The sequence below is a fragment of the Triticum urartu genome, chromosome 2A (genome assembly GCF_056163025.1).
Source record: "Triticum urartu cultivar PI428250 chromosome 2A, HENAU_Tu73, whole genome shotgun sequence".
Taxonomy (NCBI): Eukaryota; Viridiplantae; Streptophyta; class Magnoliopsida; order Poales; family Poaceae; genus Triticum; species Triticum urartu.
Window position 1 is genome coordinate 729,967,871 of NC_141874.1, and position 16,034 is coordinate 729,983,904.

General features: G+C 44.8%; 2 protein-coding genes and 2 long non-coding RNA genes across 8 annotated transcripts; all 4 read left to right on the plus strand.

The window, feature by feature from the left end:
* The first annotated feature begins 66 nt into the window (after positions 1 to 66).
* On the plus strand, positions 67 to 5,558 carry LOC125540152 (putative disease resistance protein RGA1). 2 transcript variants are annotated; one of them, XM_087545208.1, is made up of 7 exons: positions 67 to 876; positions 980 to 4,345; positions 4,473 to 4,547; positions 4,618 to 4,704; positions 5,058 to 5,174; positions 5,252 to 5,388; positions 5,481 to 5,558. In XM_087545208.1, exons 1-3 carry the CDS (start codon positions 595 to 597, stop codon positions 4,488 to 4,490), a joined length of 3,666 nt encoding a protein of 1,221 aa, XP_087401334.1. In that variant the 5' UTR covers positions 67 to 594; the 3' UTR covers positions 4,491 to 4,547; positions 4,618 to 4,704; positions 5,058 to 5,174; positions 5,252 to 5,388; positions 5,481 to 5,558. The 2 variants fall into 2 exon arrangements, with proteins under 2 accessions (XP_087401334.1, XP_087401333.1); XM_087545207.1 differs by having other exon boundaries at positions 5,258 to 5,388.
* Positions 5,559 to 6,102: 544 nt separating this feature from the next.
* On the plus strand, positions 6,103 to 6,930 carry LOC125540156 (uncharacterized). The gene is made up of 3 exons (XR_007297223.2): positions 6,103 to 6,196; positions 6,334 to 6,485; positions 6,586 to 6,930. It is a non-coding gene; the product is annotated as an uncharacterized LOC125540156 (long non-coding RNA).
* Positions 6,931 to 7,328: 398 nt separating this feature from the next.
* On the plus strand, positions 7,329 to 8,498 carry LOC147987289 (uncharacterized). Its single transcript, XR_015617618.1, has 3 exons — positions 7,329 to 7,591; positions 7,686 to 7,954; positions 8,034 to 8,498. It is a non-coding gene; the product is annotated as an uncharacterized LOC147987289 (long non-coding RNA).
* Positions 8,499 to 10,351: 1,853 nt separating this feature from the next.
* LOC125530105 (putative disease resistance protein RGA4) lies at positions 10,352 to 15,688 on the plus strand. 4 transcript variants are annotated; one of them, XR_015617616.1, is made up of 8 exons: positions 10,352 to 10,737; positions 10,841 to 14,326; positions 14,462 to 14,509; positions 14,630 to 14,713; positions 14,861 to 14,932; positions 15,288 to 15,356; positions 15,435 to 15,575; positions 15,668 to 15,688. XR_015617616.1 is itself a non-coding variant. In XM_048694496.2 (4 exons), exons 1-3 carry the CDS (start codon positions 10,456 to 10,458, stop codon positions 14,465 to 14,467), a joined length of 3,774 nt encoding a protein of 1,257 aa, XP_048550453.1. In that variant the 5' UTR covers positions 10,352 to 10,455; the 3' UTR covers positions 14,468 to 14,509; positions 14,630 to 14,788. The 4 variants fall into 4 exon arrangements, 2 of the variants coding, with proteins under 2 accessions (XP_048550453.1, XP_048550457.1); XR_015617615.1 differs by having other exon boundaries at positions 15,441 to 15,575; XM_048694496.2 differs by lacking the exons at positions 14,861 to 14,932; positions 15,288 to 15,356; positions 15,435 to 15,575; positions 15,668 to 15,688 and having other exon boundaries at positions 14,630 to 14,788.
* Positions 15,689 to 16,034: the final 346 nt, after the last annotated feature.

Sequence of the window (16,034 nt, forward strand, 5' to 3'; positions counted from 1 at the left end):
TTGTTGCTTGATAGTTCAGATCTTGATAGTGCAGAGCGTGAACATGGTGCCGTGTTTATATGGCAACTAGGCCTGAACATCTGCTCTATGAACAAATTTGTGATGTATCACCCTGTCATAGTGGATTGTTGCTCCTTCCCCATCATGCTCATAGTGGTAACCTCTTGCCCCGGACACCTTCACGTGGTGTTCTTGCACACAGTCACGATGGTGTAAATTTCCTGACGTGGGTGCCATTTTTACATTTTACAAGCACGTACTGTCTGACTTTTGACTATCGGGTGCCCTTAATTACCTGACCCACACTAATGTCCCGACCACCGCACGTCCCGTTTGCTCAAGTTATGCTACTACAGTAATTTGCTGCCGTATGAGGGTGCGTATCTCTACATTTCTTGCCATAACTTAAGCATTTTCTTGCCATAACTTAAGCATGGAGTCACATAATTTACTCCGCGCTTCATTGGATGCTTCCTCTTGGATCTTTTACTGTTTTTATATTGTATGTGTATTGGAGCTTTCCAAGGTTTGCAGACATAAAACGACCCACCAAGTCTTCTACTGACCGAAAGCCGGAGCACCCTGCTGAGCTCCATGGAGATGAAGATGGCCGTCAGCGCGGCCAACTGGCTCGTCGGCAAGGTGCTCAGCAAGCTGTCCGACGGGCTGGTGTCCACCTACATGGCCAGCTCCGAGCTCGGCAGCAATTTCCTGAACGCCAAGAACCAGCTGATGTACACACAGGGGCTGCTGTCCGCATCCGTGGGCAGGGACGTGGGCGACGATCCTGGCCTGCGCGGACTTCTGGGGACGCTGAGCAAGAAGGCCGACGAAGCCGAGGACGTGCTTGATGAGCTCCACTACTTCATGATCCAGGTGAGTTGCTATGTAGAGATCGAGGTGCTGAAACAGTAATATAATCTGTGATGTAGAGATCTAGGCGCCGTTGTCTAAAATGCTTCATGATTCACCCACCCAGGACGAGATCGATGGCACCAAGGAGGCTGCTGCGGAGGTGGGCGGCGGCATCAAGGGCCATTCGGTCCATGGACGCCATGTTGCTCGCTACACCCTCGGCAACTACCTTCCGTGCTTTTCATCTCCGCGCACTCTAGGTGACGAGCCTCCTGCATTTTCTGATGCTGCTGCCACCAGTGAGCTACATAGTGAACATATTAAGTTGCCATTTAACAGAGTAGCCATGTCCAAGAAAATCAAGTCTGTCATAGAGGAGATGAACTCCATATGCCTGCTTGTCTCTGACCTGCTCAAAGTCAAAACTGCAAACCACAGTAGCATTGCATTAAGCACACATGTCACCATTGAAAGGCCTCCAACTGGTTCCATAGTTCCACAAGATAGAAAACTGTATGGAAGGAATGACATTTTTGAGCAAACTGTAAATGCACTCACCGGTGGCACCTACCATGATAAAACCCTCTATGTTCTGCCTTCCGTTGGCCCTGGGGGCATCGGAAAGACGACCTTCACACAGCACCTGTATAATGATGAAAGAATCAAGGGGCACTTCCCTGTCAGGGTCTGGGTATGTGTTTCAACTAATTTTGATGTGATTAGGCTCACCAGGGAGATACTTGGCTGCATACCTGGAACTAACACAAGCACAATTGAACCAACAAACTTAGACCAACTTCAGACAGCCATTGCAGAGAGACTGGACTCCAGAAGGTTCTTAATTGTGTTGGATGATATGTGGACTTGCAAGAGTGTACGCGATTGGGAAAACCTATTGGCCCCATTCACAACAGTGGGAACCAAGGGCAGCATGATTCTTGTTACAACTCGATTGCCATCTGTAGCACAAATGGTCAAAACAACTGATCCAATAGAGTTGCATGGTTTAGAGCCTGATGACTTCTTTGCACTGTTTGAATCATGTATATTTGGTCATAACAAACCCAGGCTTTATGATGATGACTTGGTCAATGTTGCAAGAGATATTGCAAAGAAGCTAAAGGGTTCGCCACTGGCAGCAAATACAGTTGGTCGACTGTTGGAGAAAAACATCTCTTGGGAATATTGGATGGGAATTCTTGAAAAGAATGAATGGCAAAGTGCAAAAAATGATGATGATATTTTGCCATCCCTAGAAATCAGCTATAATTACCTTCATTTCCATCTGCAGAAATGCTTTTTCTATTGTGCCCTCTTCCCAGAAGATTACAAGTTTTATGATTTAGAAAAAATCACTAATTTCTGGATTGCAATGGGCATTGTAGATTCAAGTTGCCGAAATGATAAGAATTACTTAGACGAACTAGTGGACAATGGTTTTCTCATAAAAAATTGTGATAGGAATGGTGAATACTATGTGATGCATGATTTATTGCATGAACTGTCTCGGAATGTTTCGTCACAAGAGTGTGTGAACATAAGTAGTTTAAGTTTCAGAGTCAACAACATACCACAATCTATTCGGCACTTATCAATCACCGTAGAAGATAAATATGATCAAAGTTTTGGTCGAGAAATATGTAAACTGAGGAGTGTAATAGACATTGGAAATTTGCGTACTTTGATGGTTTTTGGACCACATGATGCAGAAACAGGTGATATTCTGAGAGATGCATTTGAAGGAATAAAGAGTCTTCGAGTTCTATTTATACCTAGTCTCCCAGGCAGTTTGCCAAAAAGCTTTTCAAATCTTATCCACCTCCAATACCTTACAATCATGCCACCTAGTGATGCGCTCCTTTGCCTGTATCCACCTAGGACATTACCAAGATTTTACCACTTGAAATTCTTGGACCTCGATGGTTGGCTTGGTTGGGAATGTAATGTAATTTTGCCTAAAAACATTAGCTGCCTCATGAGTTTGCGCCATATTTATTCTTCCAAAGAATTCCATTCCGGTATTCCTGAGGTCGGAAAGATGAAATGGTTGCAGGAGCTAAGAGAATTTGATGTTAAGAAAAAAAGTGTTGGATTTGAATTGAGCCAGCTGGGGGAACTGACAGAGCTTGGGCAGCTTGGTATATGCAATCTTGAAACCGTGGCATCCAAAAAAGAAGCTAATGATGCTAAACTGAAGGATAAAAGAAATCTGAAAGAATTGGAATTAGTTTGGGGTCGAGGGGAACAGACTATAGATGGTGATGTTCTTGAGGGTCTTCAACCACCCCCTAATCTTAGCAAGCTTAGCATTATAAATTATGGTTTTGCTGCTGGTCCTTGCTGGTTGTGCAGTGACATTAGCATAAAAAGGTTGGAGTCCCTACATCTGGAGGGTATATCTTGGGACACTCTTCCATCTTTTGAGCAGTTACCACATCTCACCAACCTCAAACTGAAGAATATTGCTGGGATGCATGTGTTTGGGCCTGGATTTTGTGGTCTTACAGAAAGAAGTTTTATGCACTTAAAGAGAATAGAGATCTGGAATATGCGAGAGCTTGAGGAATGGGTCGAGGGACCCAATGGCCCTTTGTTTTCAAGGCTTGAAAGCATCGTATGCCTCCATTGCCCCCTTATATCCTCGTTTTTCTTCTTGGAGTGTTGTACCAACCTTTGTCGACTCCGTATTGTTGATTGCCCAAAGTTGTCTCAATTACCCCCTCTGCCTCGTAGTTCTACACTAACAGACTGTTCTGTGAACAAAGAGTTTTCCAGAGGTTTGACGTATGATGGAAAGTATTTGTCTGCTAAAGACTATGAGGGCCCGTTGGCCTTCCAAAATATGGATAGAGTAGAGGCTATATATATTCGTGGGTCACCACACGTTTCATTGTCAGTGTCGTACCTCCAAAAGATGAAGTCCCTGAGAAGACTAGTTGCCACAGTTTGCGGCAGCATGTTCTCTGCAGAATGGTTCAATCCAGTCGTCCTTGAGGAATTGGCAGTCCATGACAAATCTTTGGACGAAGAAAATATCTCTGTAGCAGCAGGTCTGATCCCAGAGGTGGCAATGAGCAACTCACTGCATCCAGGTTCATTCCAACTGGAAGAAATGGTGGCGGAGAGCATCTCAGCGGTGCTTATTGCTCCCATTTGCAGACGCCTTGCCGCTATCCTTCACAAATTAGAGTTCTGTGATGATCAGGTGACTGAAACTTTCACGGAAGAGCAAGAGCAAGCACTTAATCTTCTCACCTCCCTCCAAAGTCTAGATTTTACAAGCTGCAAACTGCGGTCTCTCCCTCGGCTATATGGCCTTTCTTCTCTCACGGAACTTTCGATCTTCAAATGTGATGGAATCCAGTCACTGCCGTCCAAGGAGGACCTCCCCGCTTCACTGCTGTTACTAGACGTAAGTGGCTGCAGTCGTGAGATAAAAGAGCAAGCCCAGAAACTTAAAGAAGCAAACCCTTGTTTATTTGTTCGTCAGGTACGTAACACTCATTTTTTGAATCTAGCAAATTGTTGGAAAGGCAGTAAAAATAGTCTGCTTATCAGTTCTTGGCTCTCCTAAGAAATTATGCATCCAATTGCAAGTGACAGTCTTATACTGTCAGGTCGGTTACTTGTACTAAAATGCACAACAAAGCAGGTGGAGAAACTAAAAGAATCAAACCCTGGTTTATCTTGAGGTAAGTAACACTCACTTTTTGACACCTAGCTGTTTTCTGAAATCTCATGATTTACTCGTGTCAACTGCAGAAGTAGGCAATGGAAGAAGTAGGCTATCCAAGGCGTTGTACAATAAACTGCATGAGGGTCACACATGTATTTAGTCGGTATCTACAGGTGACGGCATGCAAAATCAACTTCTGCCCCTCAATTCATCCTCTCATTCAGAGTATATGAAAGCCACATGATTGCTTGATTTAATTTGCATTGCACACATTTAGTACATTCCCATGTTTCTGCGTTTGCACATGTAACTATTACACGGCTTTGTTTCTTTTTCGTAGTCACAACTGTTAATTTCATTTGATTGTTAGCTTTTGTTCTCCCTAATATTAGACAGCACCTATTTTTGAAATGGCACATGCCAGTTTGCATGTAGCAGCTGCATGATTTCACCTTTTAAATCTCGTCAAGTAAAAAGTTTGCTGTCAGGAATACTAAGACTACATTTTCGGCCATCTTATTTTCAGAACTACTAGAAGACGGCAACCAGGTCGAATACGGGGCAGCAGGTGCGACTTACTCTGTTTTGTGCAAGTTGTTCCTCATCTTGGATAACTGTCTGAGATCCAGAGCTAGCCAAGCCGGTGAGTCGATTTTCCCCCCTCCAGTCACCCACTACTCTTGAGTTACATGGTGCTTTAGGTTGCTGATGTGGATTCAGTTGTAGCTCGCAGCAGATGATGGCCTTGACTGGGATTCAGTTGTGCTGTCAGACCGGAGATTGGATGCATGCTCGTACAGAGGTCGTACAGTTACCTGGGCATAGCTGACACTCGTAGAGCCATCGATTTGATCAAGGTAAGATTATATTCTGAATTTTGGGGCAAGTATATAGCATACCTAGTTAGTGCACGTTGCTGACATTTTTCATGGTTTGGATCTCCTTTTAGATGCAAAGTCTAAACTGCAAGGCCATGGTGGACAACTGCTATGGTGAAATTGTTTAGGCATCAGCACGTCCAATGGTGGTATGTTGTTCATGATGGTCATCATCATTCATTCATAGACAGAGAGGTTTTACCTAATCTGGCATTTGCATGGCAGGGAGAGGATCTGATTGCCGGTTGCTTGATAAAGAACCGTGGCGGTTATGTTGCCAGGAAGGAAGATTTGGTTGCTGCAGCCTGCGGCTCGCCTATCTGCACCTGACCATGTTAGGCTCGCAGTGTTTCAAGGCTTGATTCTTGCTCCGCAAATGGTTGGAGAGGCAGTAAAAGTAGGTTGCTTATCAGTTCTTGCCGTTTCTAGTAAAGGTCATGTCAGCTAAGGCCTATAGAGTTCAACCGCTTCCGCGGGTTCTACGCCATGAAATTGTGCAGGTTGGCTTAAGTTTAACATTAAAAAAATGACTTAGAAGTTCAACCGCTTCCGAGGGTTCCACACCATGATAATATGCAGGTTACCTTAACTTTTAACATTTCGTGCAAAATATTATTTTTGCTATGTTTTATTATCTTCATATTTTCCCTTTTTTGTTTTGATGAGATTGATTAGTTCATTCACTTGAATTAGGTCAATTTCGCTGACGGGACATTCATGGATGGAAGCACAAGCGCGATATCATGTGATGGGCCCTTAAGAGATCAAAATGCTGCTCCTCTGTCAGGTCAGTTACTTGTACTAAAATGCACAACAGTCTCTGATCGGCACCAGGTTTAAGGTTGAGACTTGAGAGCTTGGGCCATCAAGTATGCCTTCTCCAATGCACTGACAGCTCTTCTCCTTGAAATGTATCGATGCAAGGAGGAACACACAGGAGACAGTGGGCCCTTGTCCTGGGTGAAGTTCCGAATGTCATATAGCCGTTTGTTACCAGAAGACTTCCCATTTCTCGAATGGGTAGGCTCTTCCTTAACTATCTATTAGTGTGTGTGTTGATTGATGGGAATCATCAGGTAATCTTCATAATTTGCTTGTTACTGATGCTCTGATGCTGTCAGATCTGACACGGTGCTAGCTAGTTAACTGACTGACATAAGGATTTCCTTGATGCAGGGACCATCATGCTCACAAAATGTTTTGGTTGAATCGATGAGTGATCTAAAATCAGCAGAGATAATTTAAAGTTTGTGAGGAGTTCAGCAGGCTTGTACTGATTGATTAGCAGGGTAACTTCAAGCCAGAGCATCGTCCATATATACTGGATAGCTTCTGCCACCGAATTGCTAGTGCATTAGCCATTAGGATACCGGTTTGAACTGAATGGATTAGTTAGAAATGCTTTCAAACCGATGTACCTGTTGTATGAGTTTGCCAATTCAAGAAGAGATAGATGACTGTCACAGCACAGCACTTTACTTTGGGGGATTCTTTTGTGTACAATGAATCCATGTTGCTAAAGTGTTAGTGTGATTTTTTTATGTTATGTTTCAATTTTGTCACTTAATGGCCCAAATCAGTTTGTAGAGTCTGCTCATAAACATTCACAGAAAAAGAATTGTACTTTTTATGAAGATTATTGTATCCTGGTTTAATAACATTCATGAAGCCAGTCTTCTTGTAACGAGTCAGTTTCTGGTCATGAACTACTTGATTTTCCTGGTCAAAGATAATTACCTCTGTCTATTCTTGTCACTATGATTAGTTTCGCCGCCCGCCTCCTCCGGCACAAGCTTCTTCACCGGCTGCTCCTGCAACGACAACAGAATCATAGCCCAGTTACAGTTCAGTGGTGCGAATGCACAGGATGCCAAAGGTGTTACGATAAACTGAATGCCAAGTTGTTTGTTTCACCTGTGCGATCTAACCGAGGAAGGATAAAACTTTGAGTTTGACATCCGAAGCTGTCGACGGCTGCAGCCACCACCACCCTGACCTCCTCCCCCTTCGCGCGGCGGCCTCGCGTCAGGCGGACTGTGCGGCCGCGCGCGTGCGCGTTCCACGCGGAGGTGGCCCGCGCGGCGAGTCGCTGCAGGCGGTGTTCCGGGAGGTGGACTAAGCCCTCGCCCTCAACTCCTCCCGCGTCTCCGCCGCCTCCCGCGCCGCCCGCGTCGCACCCCACGTAACCCCTCGTACTTCCACTCCGCATACTACCCCCTTTGCCTTCTGCTCCTGCTCGCTGACGCATGGCGCGGTTACCTGTATGTGAACTGCAGCACTTCGGTGGATCGACGGGGTACGGCCACGACGACGCCGGCGGCCGGGAGGCGCTCGAGTCCGTCTTCGCCCACGTCGTCGGCGCCGAGGCCGCGGAGGTTTGTCCCCATTCCCCCACCCCGCTCGGTTGCTGAACTGAACTCTGAACTCAGCTCTTATATTCTACTCTTTGTTTCTGCTGGACCGAGAGAGCTGATGACAGACAACCGGTACTCTGCTACTCTGTACAAGGAAGCCGATTCCTTGGAGTCCAGTCATCTGCTACTCTGTACTTTTTTGCCTCTGCTACTCTGGTGTGTTACATTGCCCCTGGATAGGTTGCTGATGTAAATTCAGTTGTACTGTAGCTTGCAGCAGATGGTGGCCTCGACTGGGATGCGCTTGCACATGCCGTCAGACCGGAGACAGGGTGCGCGCTCATACAGAGGTCCTGTGGGTACTCGTGGAGCAAGAGCCTCGGCATAGACGATATCCGTAGAGCCTTCGATTTGATCAAGGCAAGATTAAATGTACACCATGTATCTGGGGTGGGGAGGCAGAGTATTCCACATCTATACTTAACCCATGTGTGTAGTATGTGCTGACATTGTTCATAATTTGGGTCTCACTTCGGATGCAAAATCCTAACTGCGAATATTTCGTATTAATTCGCTAGGAACACGACAGTCTGAAAACGCTTTAGCATTAAATCGATTTTTGGCTAAATCAGCATAGCTACTGCACTGTGTCACATATTCTGAAAGCTAATGCAGGGAAACAGATTTCAGAAAATAAACATTATTAATAGAGTAGAATAAGAGACTGATGAAATGGTGCCGCTCTTCCAATGTATTAATTTTGTGGAGAACGCGTGGCTGCAGAAACCATCTAATTCAAAGTTTGATCTTGACAGAAGGTCAAGCGGTCTCTTTAAATCATTTGACTCTGTGCCTGTCAGTATTATTACCGTGTCACGAAATTTTTAAGACAAAGGAAATAACAATATTGTTTGTTTTATTTACTCGCAGGCGGTAGAGCTTGGCAACAGGGAGAGGCTCATTGCATTTTGTGAAGTTGTTCAACAAACCTGCCCAGTAGGATCATTTATTAAGCCAACCGCTGGGGAAACTCCGGGTTATGCTTCAGAGGTGTGTTTGTATACCCTCTATAAATATGTGCTTACTGTTTAAGCTATTTTTTGAATAATATATTTGAGGGTAGTTTATTCCATGTATTTACTATTTTGCTCTAACTGGTGCTATGTTATCGCTATCTGCATAGTGTTTCTTTTTTGCTTTGATACAAGAACGATTAGTTCACCTGAATCAGGTCATTTTTGCTGACGGGACATTCAGTGGCAGTGGCGGAGCTTGGAAGAAAAAGCTAGGCGGGCCAAGCTAAGGAAGAGCCGAATTTTTGTAGGCATTAGTCACTAGTTGGTCCCTTTTGTTCTGTTTCAATTTTCACCCTGTATGTTAGCAAACAAGTTACTACTAAGAGACTCATCTTCTACCTTATTATGCATTGTTTCAATGATCTTCCTACACTAAAATGCACTTATTAAAAAATATTACGCGTCAGGCACAAAGGAAAATATCTCTTTATCGTGCAATTCTACATATGAATTAATAATAAAATGCATTAATGCTGCTCAATTCATAACAAAAGCACGCTGCTCTAGAAATAATTAGAAACTACTCCCTCCGTTCCAAATTACTCGTCGTGCACGACAAGTAATTTGGAATGGAGGAAGTACCTAGCAGCAGCGTCATCAGGAGGTGAACATAGAGTTGAGTTCTACTCGGCGTCTGGTACTCGACAGCAGACCGGCGAACCTAGTTGGTTGGTAGCATGGTGTACTGCAGTGGTCTGAGGAGGCAAGGGTCGGAGGCATCTGGGCGGCACAGCGGCAGCATCCGGACGGCCGAGGTCAGAACTGGCCGGTGTGGAGACCGGAGCCTGGAAAGAAGGGCCAAAGGGAGGATGCCGCCATGATGAGGTCGCGAGAAGGCGAGCGGAGCCGTGGAGCAGGCAGCAGGAAGCGCATATTTAGCGGCGAGGAGGCTGTGCGATCTGTGCCGCCGGGAAAGGGCCAAAGGTAGAACTTGGGAGCCTAGAAGGGGATGGGCGCTGGCTCTCCACGCGAGATTTGAGCTGCGCGAGTTGCAGGTGCGGCATAGCCGACCGGCAGCTGCTGCTCCTACTATGTGCGCTCATGCCAAACCTCGACCCTCGAGACTTCTTGGATCGATCATAACTAGGCTGAGTGGGCTAGGAAGCAAAGCATAGGTATAAAAAATAATCACAAGATTCGTGGGCGGCCCCAACGAAGCTCCGCCCCTGCCCACGAGGAACCATAGCTAGCTAGGACCCTATGAGCATGAGGGTGTGTACTATTTCTACATTTCTGTTCACAAAATCGCCTCCTACTCCTAATTTGCTACCGTATGAGGGTGTGTACTATTTCTACATTTCTTGCCATAACTTAATCACAGAGCATGTGTGTGTACGCAATGAAGCAAGAGTGGTTGGATTCAGAGCGAAGCGCGTTGGCTCACATAATTTACTCGCTTCATTGGATGCTTCCTCCTGGAGCAGGTGCACCAGTATGTCTTTAACCGTTTTATATTGTATGTATTGGAGCTTTCCAAGGTCGAGATATTGGATCCTGCAGACATAAAACGACCCACCTAGGCCAAGTCTTCTTTGCAAACACTACCACCACCACCAGCTCCCACTAACCCAAAGAGATTAATTTCAGTCAACGGAGGACCCCGCTGAGCGACTGCCATGGAGATGAAGATGGCCGTCGGCGCGGCCAACTGGCTCGTCGGTAAGGTGCTCACCAAGCTGTTCGACCCGCTGGTGTCCACCTACATGGCCAGCTCTGAGCTCGGCAGCAACTTCCTGACCGCCAAGAACCAGCTGCAGTACACACAGGGGCTGCTGTCCGCATCCGTGGGCAGGGACGTGGGCGACGATCCTGGCCTGCGCGGACTGCTGGGGACGCTGAGCAAAAAGGCCGACGAGGCTGAAGACGTGCTCGATGAGCTCCACTACTTCATGATCCAGGTGAGTTGCTATGTAGAGATCGAGGTGCCAGAACAATAATAGAATCCGTGATGTAGAGATCTAGACACCGTTGTCTAAAATACTTGGTGATGCATCCATCCAGGACGAGGTCGATGGCACCAAGGAGGCTGCTGCGGAGGTGGGCGGCGGCATCCAGGGCCATTCGGTCCATGGACGCCATGTTGCTCGCTACACCCTCGGCAACTGCCTTCCGTGCTTTTCATCTCCGCGCACTCTAGCTGATGGTCCTCCTCCTGCAGTTGCTGCTGCGGAGGTGGGCGGCAGCAGCCATGTTTCTCGCTACACCCTCGGTAACTGCCTCCCGTGCTTCTCATCACCGCGCACTCAAGGTGATGATCCTCCTCCAGCAGTTGTTGTTGCTGCTGCTACCAGTAGTGAAGACATGCCTGGTGCTAGTAATGATGATGGCGATGTTGATATTAAGTTTCCATTCAACAGAGTAGCCATGTCCAAGAAAATCAAGTCCGTAATAGAGGAGATGAACTCCATATGCATACTTGTCTCTGACCTGCTCAAAACTGCAAACCACAACAGCACTCCATTAAGCACACATGTCACCATTGAAAGGCCTCCCACTGGTTCAATAGTTCCACAACACAGAAAACTGTATGGAAGGAATGACATTTTTGAGCAAACTGTAAATGCACTCACCAGTGGCACACACCGTGATAAAATCCTCTCTGTCCTGCCTTTCGTTGGCCCTGGGGGCATCGGAAAGACCACCTTCACACAGCACCTGTATAATGATGAAAAGATCAAGGGGCACTTCCCTGTCAGGGTCTGGGTATGTGTCTCAACTAATTTTGATGTGATTAGGCTCACACGCGAGATACTTGGCTGCATATCTGGAATTAATGCCAGCACATATGAAACAACAAACTTAGACCAACTTCAAAGAGCCATTGCAGAGAAACTGGACTCCAAAAGGTTCTTAATTGTGTTGGATGATGTGTGGACATGCAAGAGTGAGCGCGATTGGGGAAACCTATTAGCCCCATTCACAATGGGGGAAACCAAGGGCAGCATGGTTCTTGTCACAACTCGATTGCCATCTGTAGCACAGATGGTCAAAACAACTGATCCAGTTGAACTGCATGGTTTAAAGCCTGATGAATTCTTTGCACTGTTCGAAGCATGTATATTTGGTCAAAACAAACCTAGGCTTTATGATGATGACTTAGTTAATGTTGCAAGAGATATTGCAAAGAAACTGAAGGGTTCACCGCTGGCAGCAAATACAGTTGGTCGGTTGTTGAAGAAAAATATCTCTTGGGAATGTTGGATGGGAATTCTTGAAAATAATGAATGGCACAGTGCAAAATATGATGATGATATTTTGCCATCTCTGCAAATCAGCTATAATTACCTTCCTTTCCATCTACAGAAATGCTTTTTCTATTATGCCCTCTTCCCAGAAGATTACAAGTTTTATGATTTAGAAAAAAATACTAATTTCTGGATCGCAATGGGTATTGTAGACTCGAATAGCCAAACTGATAAGAATTACTTAGACGAACTAGTGGAAAATGGTTTTCTCATAAAAAACCGTGATTGGGATGGTGACTACTATGTGATGCATGATTTATTGCATGAACTGTCTCGGAATGTTTCATCACAAGAGTGTCTGAATATAAGTAGTTTAAGTTTCAGAGTCAATGACATCCCACAATCTATTCGGCACTTATCAATCACCGTAGATGATAAATATGTTGAAAGTTTTGGAGAAGAAATAGGTAAATTGAAGAGTGTAATAGACTTTGGAAATCTGCGTACTTTGATGATTTTTGGACATGATTCAAAAATATGTAAGGCTCTGCAAGATGCATTTGAATGTATAAAGAGTCTCCGTGTTCTATTTATACCTAGCTTACCAGAAGATTTGCCAAAGAGCTTTTCAAATCTTATCCACCTCCAATACCTTAAACTCACGCAACCTCATGGGATGTATTATCATCGTTCACCTAGAACATTACCAAGATTTTACCACTTGAAATTCTTGGACGTCTATAGTTGGCACATTATTATAAATTTTTTCCCTAAAAGCATTAGCCGCCTCGTGAGTTTACACCATATTTATTCTTCCAAAGAATTCCATTCCAGCATCCCTGAGATCGGAAAGATGAAGTGGTTACAAGAGCTAAGAGAATTTCATGTTAAGAAGGAAAATGTTGGATTTGAATTGAGCCAGCTGGGGGAATTGACAGGGCTTGGACAGCTTGCTATATGCAATCTTGAAACCGTGGCATCTAAAAAAGAAGCTAATGATGCTAAATTGAAGGATAAAAGAAATCTGAAAGAATTGGCATTAGTTTGGGGTGCAGGGCAACATATTACAGATGGTGATATTCTCGAGGGTCTTCAACCACCCCCAAATCTTAGAGAGCTTGGCATTAAAAATTATGGTTTTGCCGTTGGTCCTAGCTGGTTGTGCAGTGACATTAGCATAAAAAGGCTGGAGTCTCTACATCTGAAGGGTATATCTTGGGACACTCTTCCACCTTTTGAACAGTTACCACACCTCACCAACCTCAAACTGAATAATATTGCTGGGATGCGTGTGTTTGGGCCTGGATTTGGTGGTCTTACAGAGAGAAGTTTTATGCACCTGAAGACAGTTATCATTGTGAAAATGCGAGAACTTGAGGAATGGGTTGGGGGACCCAACAGCCCTTTGTTTTCAAGGCTTGAAAGCATTGTATGCAAATATTGCCCCCTTCTGTCCTCGTTTTCCTTCTTGGAGTGCTGTACCAAACTTTGTCAACTTTATATTTCTAACTGCCCAAAGTTGTCTCAGTTGCCCCCTCTGCCTCATACTTCTACACTAACATACTTTTCGGTGAACGAAGGGTATTACAGAGGTTTGATGTATGATGGAAAGCGTTTGTCTGCTCAAAATTATAAAGGTGCTTTGGCCTTCGAAAATATGGATAAAGTAGAGGCTATAAAAATTACTAAGTTACCACACGTCTCATTGTCAATATCAGACCTCCAAAAGATGAAGTCCCTGAGAAAACTAGCTGCCACAGGTTGCCGTAGAATGTTCTCTGCAGAATGGTTCAATCCAGTCGTCGTCGAGGAATTGGCAGCCCATGACAAGTCTTTGGACGAAGAAAGTATCTCTGCAGCAGCAGGTCTGATCCCAGAGGTGGCAATGAGCAAATCTTTGCACCCAGGTTCATTCCAACTGGAAGAAATGGAGGTAGAGGGCATCTCGGCAGTGCTTATTGCTCCCATTTGCAGACGCCTTGCTGCTACTCTTCACACATTAAGGTTCTGTAATGATCAGGTGACTGAAACTATCACGGAAGAGCAAGAGCAAGCGCTTAATCTTCTCACCTCCCTCCAAAGTCTATATTTTGCAGGCTGCAGACTGCGGTCTCTCCCTCGGCTATATGGCCTTTCTTCTCTCGAGGTATTTTCGATCAGAAACTGTAATGAAATCCAGTCACTGCCGTCCAAGGAGGACCTCCCCGCTTCACTGCTGGTACTAAACGTAGATGGCTGCAGTCGTGAGATAAAAGAGCAAGCCGAGAAATTTAAAGAAGCAAACCCTTGTTTATCTGTTCAGGTACGAAACACTCATTTTTTTGAATCTAGCAAATTGTTGGAAAGGCAGTAAAAATAGGCTGCTTATCAGTTCTTGGCTCTTCTAAGAAATTATGCATCCAATTGCAAGTGACAGTCTTATACTTTCCACATGTAGGTTTGAGCTCAACCACTTCCGAAGGTTCCACGGCATGATATTGTGCAGGTTGCCTTCCGTTTAACATTCAATTGTCCCAAAGACTTTTTTTTTTGCTATGTTTTGTTATGTGCATAGTTTCCTTTTTTGCTTTGATACAAGACTAATTAGACCGCTCACTTGAATTAGATCAGTTTTGCTGGCGGGGCATTCATGGATGGAAGCACAAGTGTGCTATCATGTGATGGAGATCCATATGTTGTCCTCTGTCAGGTCGGTTACTTGTACTAAAATGCACAACAGAGCATGCTGAGAAATTAAAAGAATCAAACCCTTGTTTATCTGTTGAGGTAAGTAACACTCACTTTTGACACCCTAGCTAGTTTCTGAAATCTCATGATTTACTCGTGTCAATTGCAGAGCAGGCTATCGAAGGCGTTGTACAACAAACTGCATGAGGGTCACAGATGTATTTCAAGTCGGCATCCGCAGGTGAGGGCACGCAAAATCAACTTCTGCTCCTCAATTCATCCTCAAGTATATGAAGCCACATGATTCCTTGATTTAATTTGCATTGCACACATTTAGTACATTCCCATGCTTCTGCATTTGCACATGTAACTATTACATGGCTTCTTTTTTTCGTAATCAGATCTGTTAATTTCATTTGCAGTATTGTTAGCTTTTGTTCTCCCTAATATTAGACAACAACTACTTTTAAATGGCACATGCCAGTTTGCATGTAGCAGCTGCATGATTTCACTTTTGTAAACCTCGTCAACTAAAAAGTTTGCTGTCAGGAATACTAAGACTACTAAAACTACATTTTCGCCCATCTCATTTTCAGAACTACTAGAAGACGGCAAGTTGTTCCTTGTCTTGGATAACCGTCTGAGATCCAGAGCTACCCAAGCCGGTGAGTTGATTTCTCCCCCCTCCAGTCACCCACTACTCTTGAGTTACATGGTGCTTTAGGTTGCTGATGTGGATTCAGTTGTAGCTCGCAGCAGATGGTGGCCTTGACTGGGATGCGCTTGCACATACCGTCAGACCGGAGACTGGATGCGCGCTCATAAAGAGGTCGTGTAGTTACCTGGGCATACCTGATACTCGTAGAGCCATCGATTCGATCAAGGCAAGATTATATTCTGAAATTTGGGGCAAGTATATAGCATACCTAGTTAGCGCACGTTGCTGACATTTTTCATGGTTTGGATCTCCTTTTAGATGCAAAGTCTAAACTGCAAGGCCATGGTGGACAACTGCTATGGTGAAATTGTTTCGGCATCAGATGTCTACAGGTGAGGGCATGCAAAATCAACTTCTATGCTGTTGTATGAAGCCTCTATCGATGCTGTTGGAGTCTAGCTTCCGACCAATCCATTTCACTTCGGAGGACATAACAGTTTTCTTTTTGGAAATGAGGGAATGCCTTAGATTGATTGATTTAATTTGCATGACACTCCCGTGTACCAATTATACGCTTCCTTTTTCGTAGTAAGAACTGTTAATTTCATATGCAGTATTGTTAGCCTTTGCTCACCCTTTTTTTTTGACGCGTCAACGGCGGGCTTACGCCGGCCTGAACCATATA

What these genes read in the sequence shown, in the direction of transcription:
- LOC125540152 (XM_087545208.1), top strand. Translation starts at nt 595, where the DNA reads ATGGAGATGAAGATGGCCGTCAGCGCGGCCAACTGGCTCGTCGGCAAG. An exon ending in TCCACTACTTCATGATCCAG is followed by an intron (nt 877 to 979) that starts GTGAGTTGCTAT and finishes TCACCCACCCAG; the next exon opens with GACGAGATCGATGGCACCAA.
- LOC125530105 (XM_048694496.2), top strand. Translation starts at nt 10,456, where the DNA reads ATGGAGATGAAGATGGCCGTCGGCGCGGCCAACTGGCTCGTCGGTAAG. An exon ending in TCCACTACTTCATGATCCAG is followed by an intron (nt 10,738 to 10,840) that starts GTGAGTTGCTAT and finishes GCATCCATCCAG; the next exon opens with GACGAGGTCGATGGCACCAA.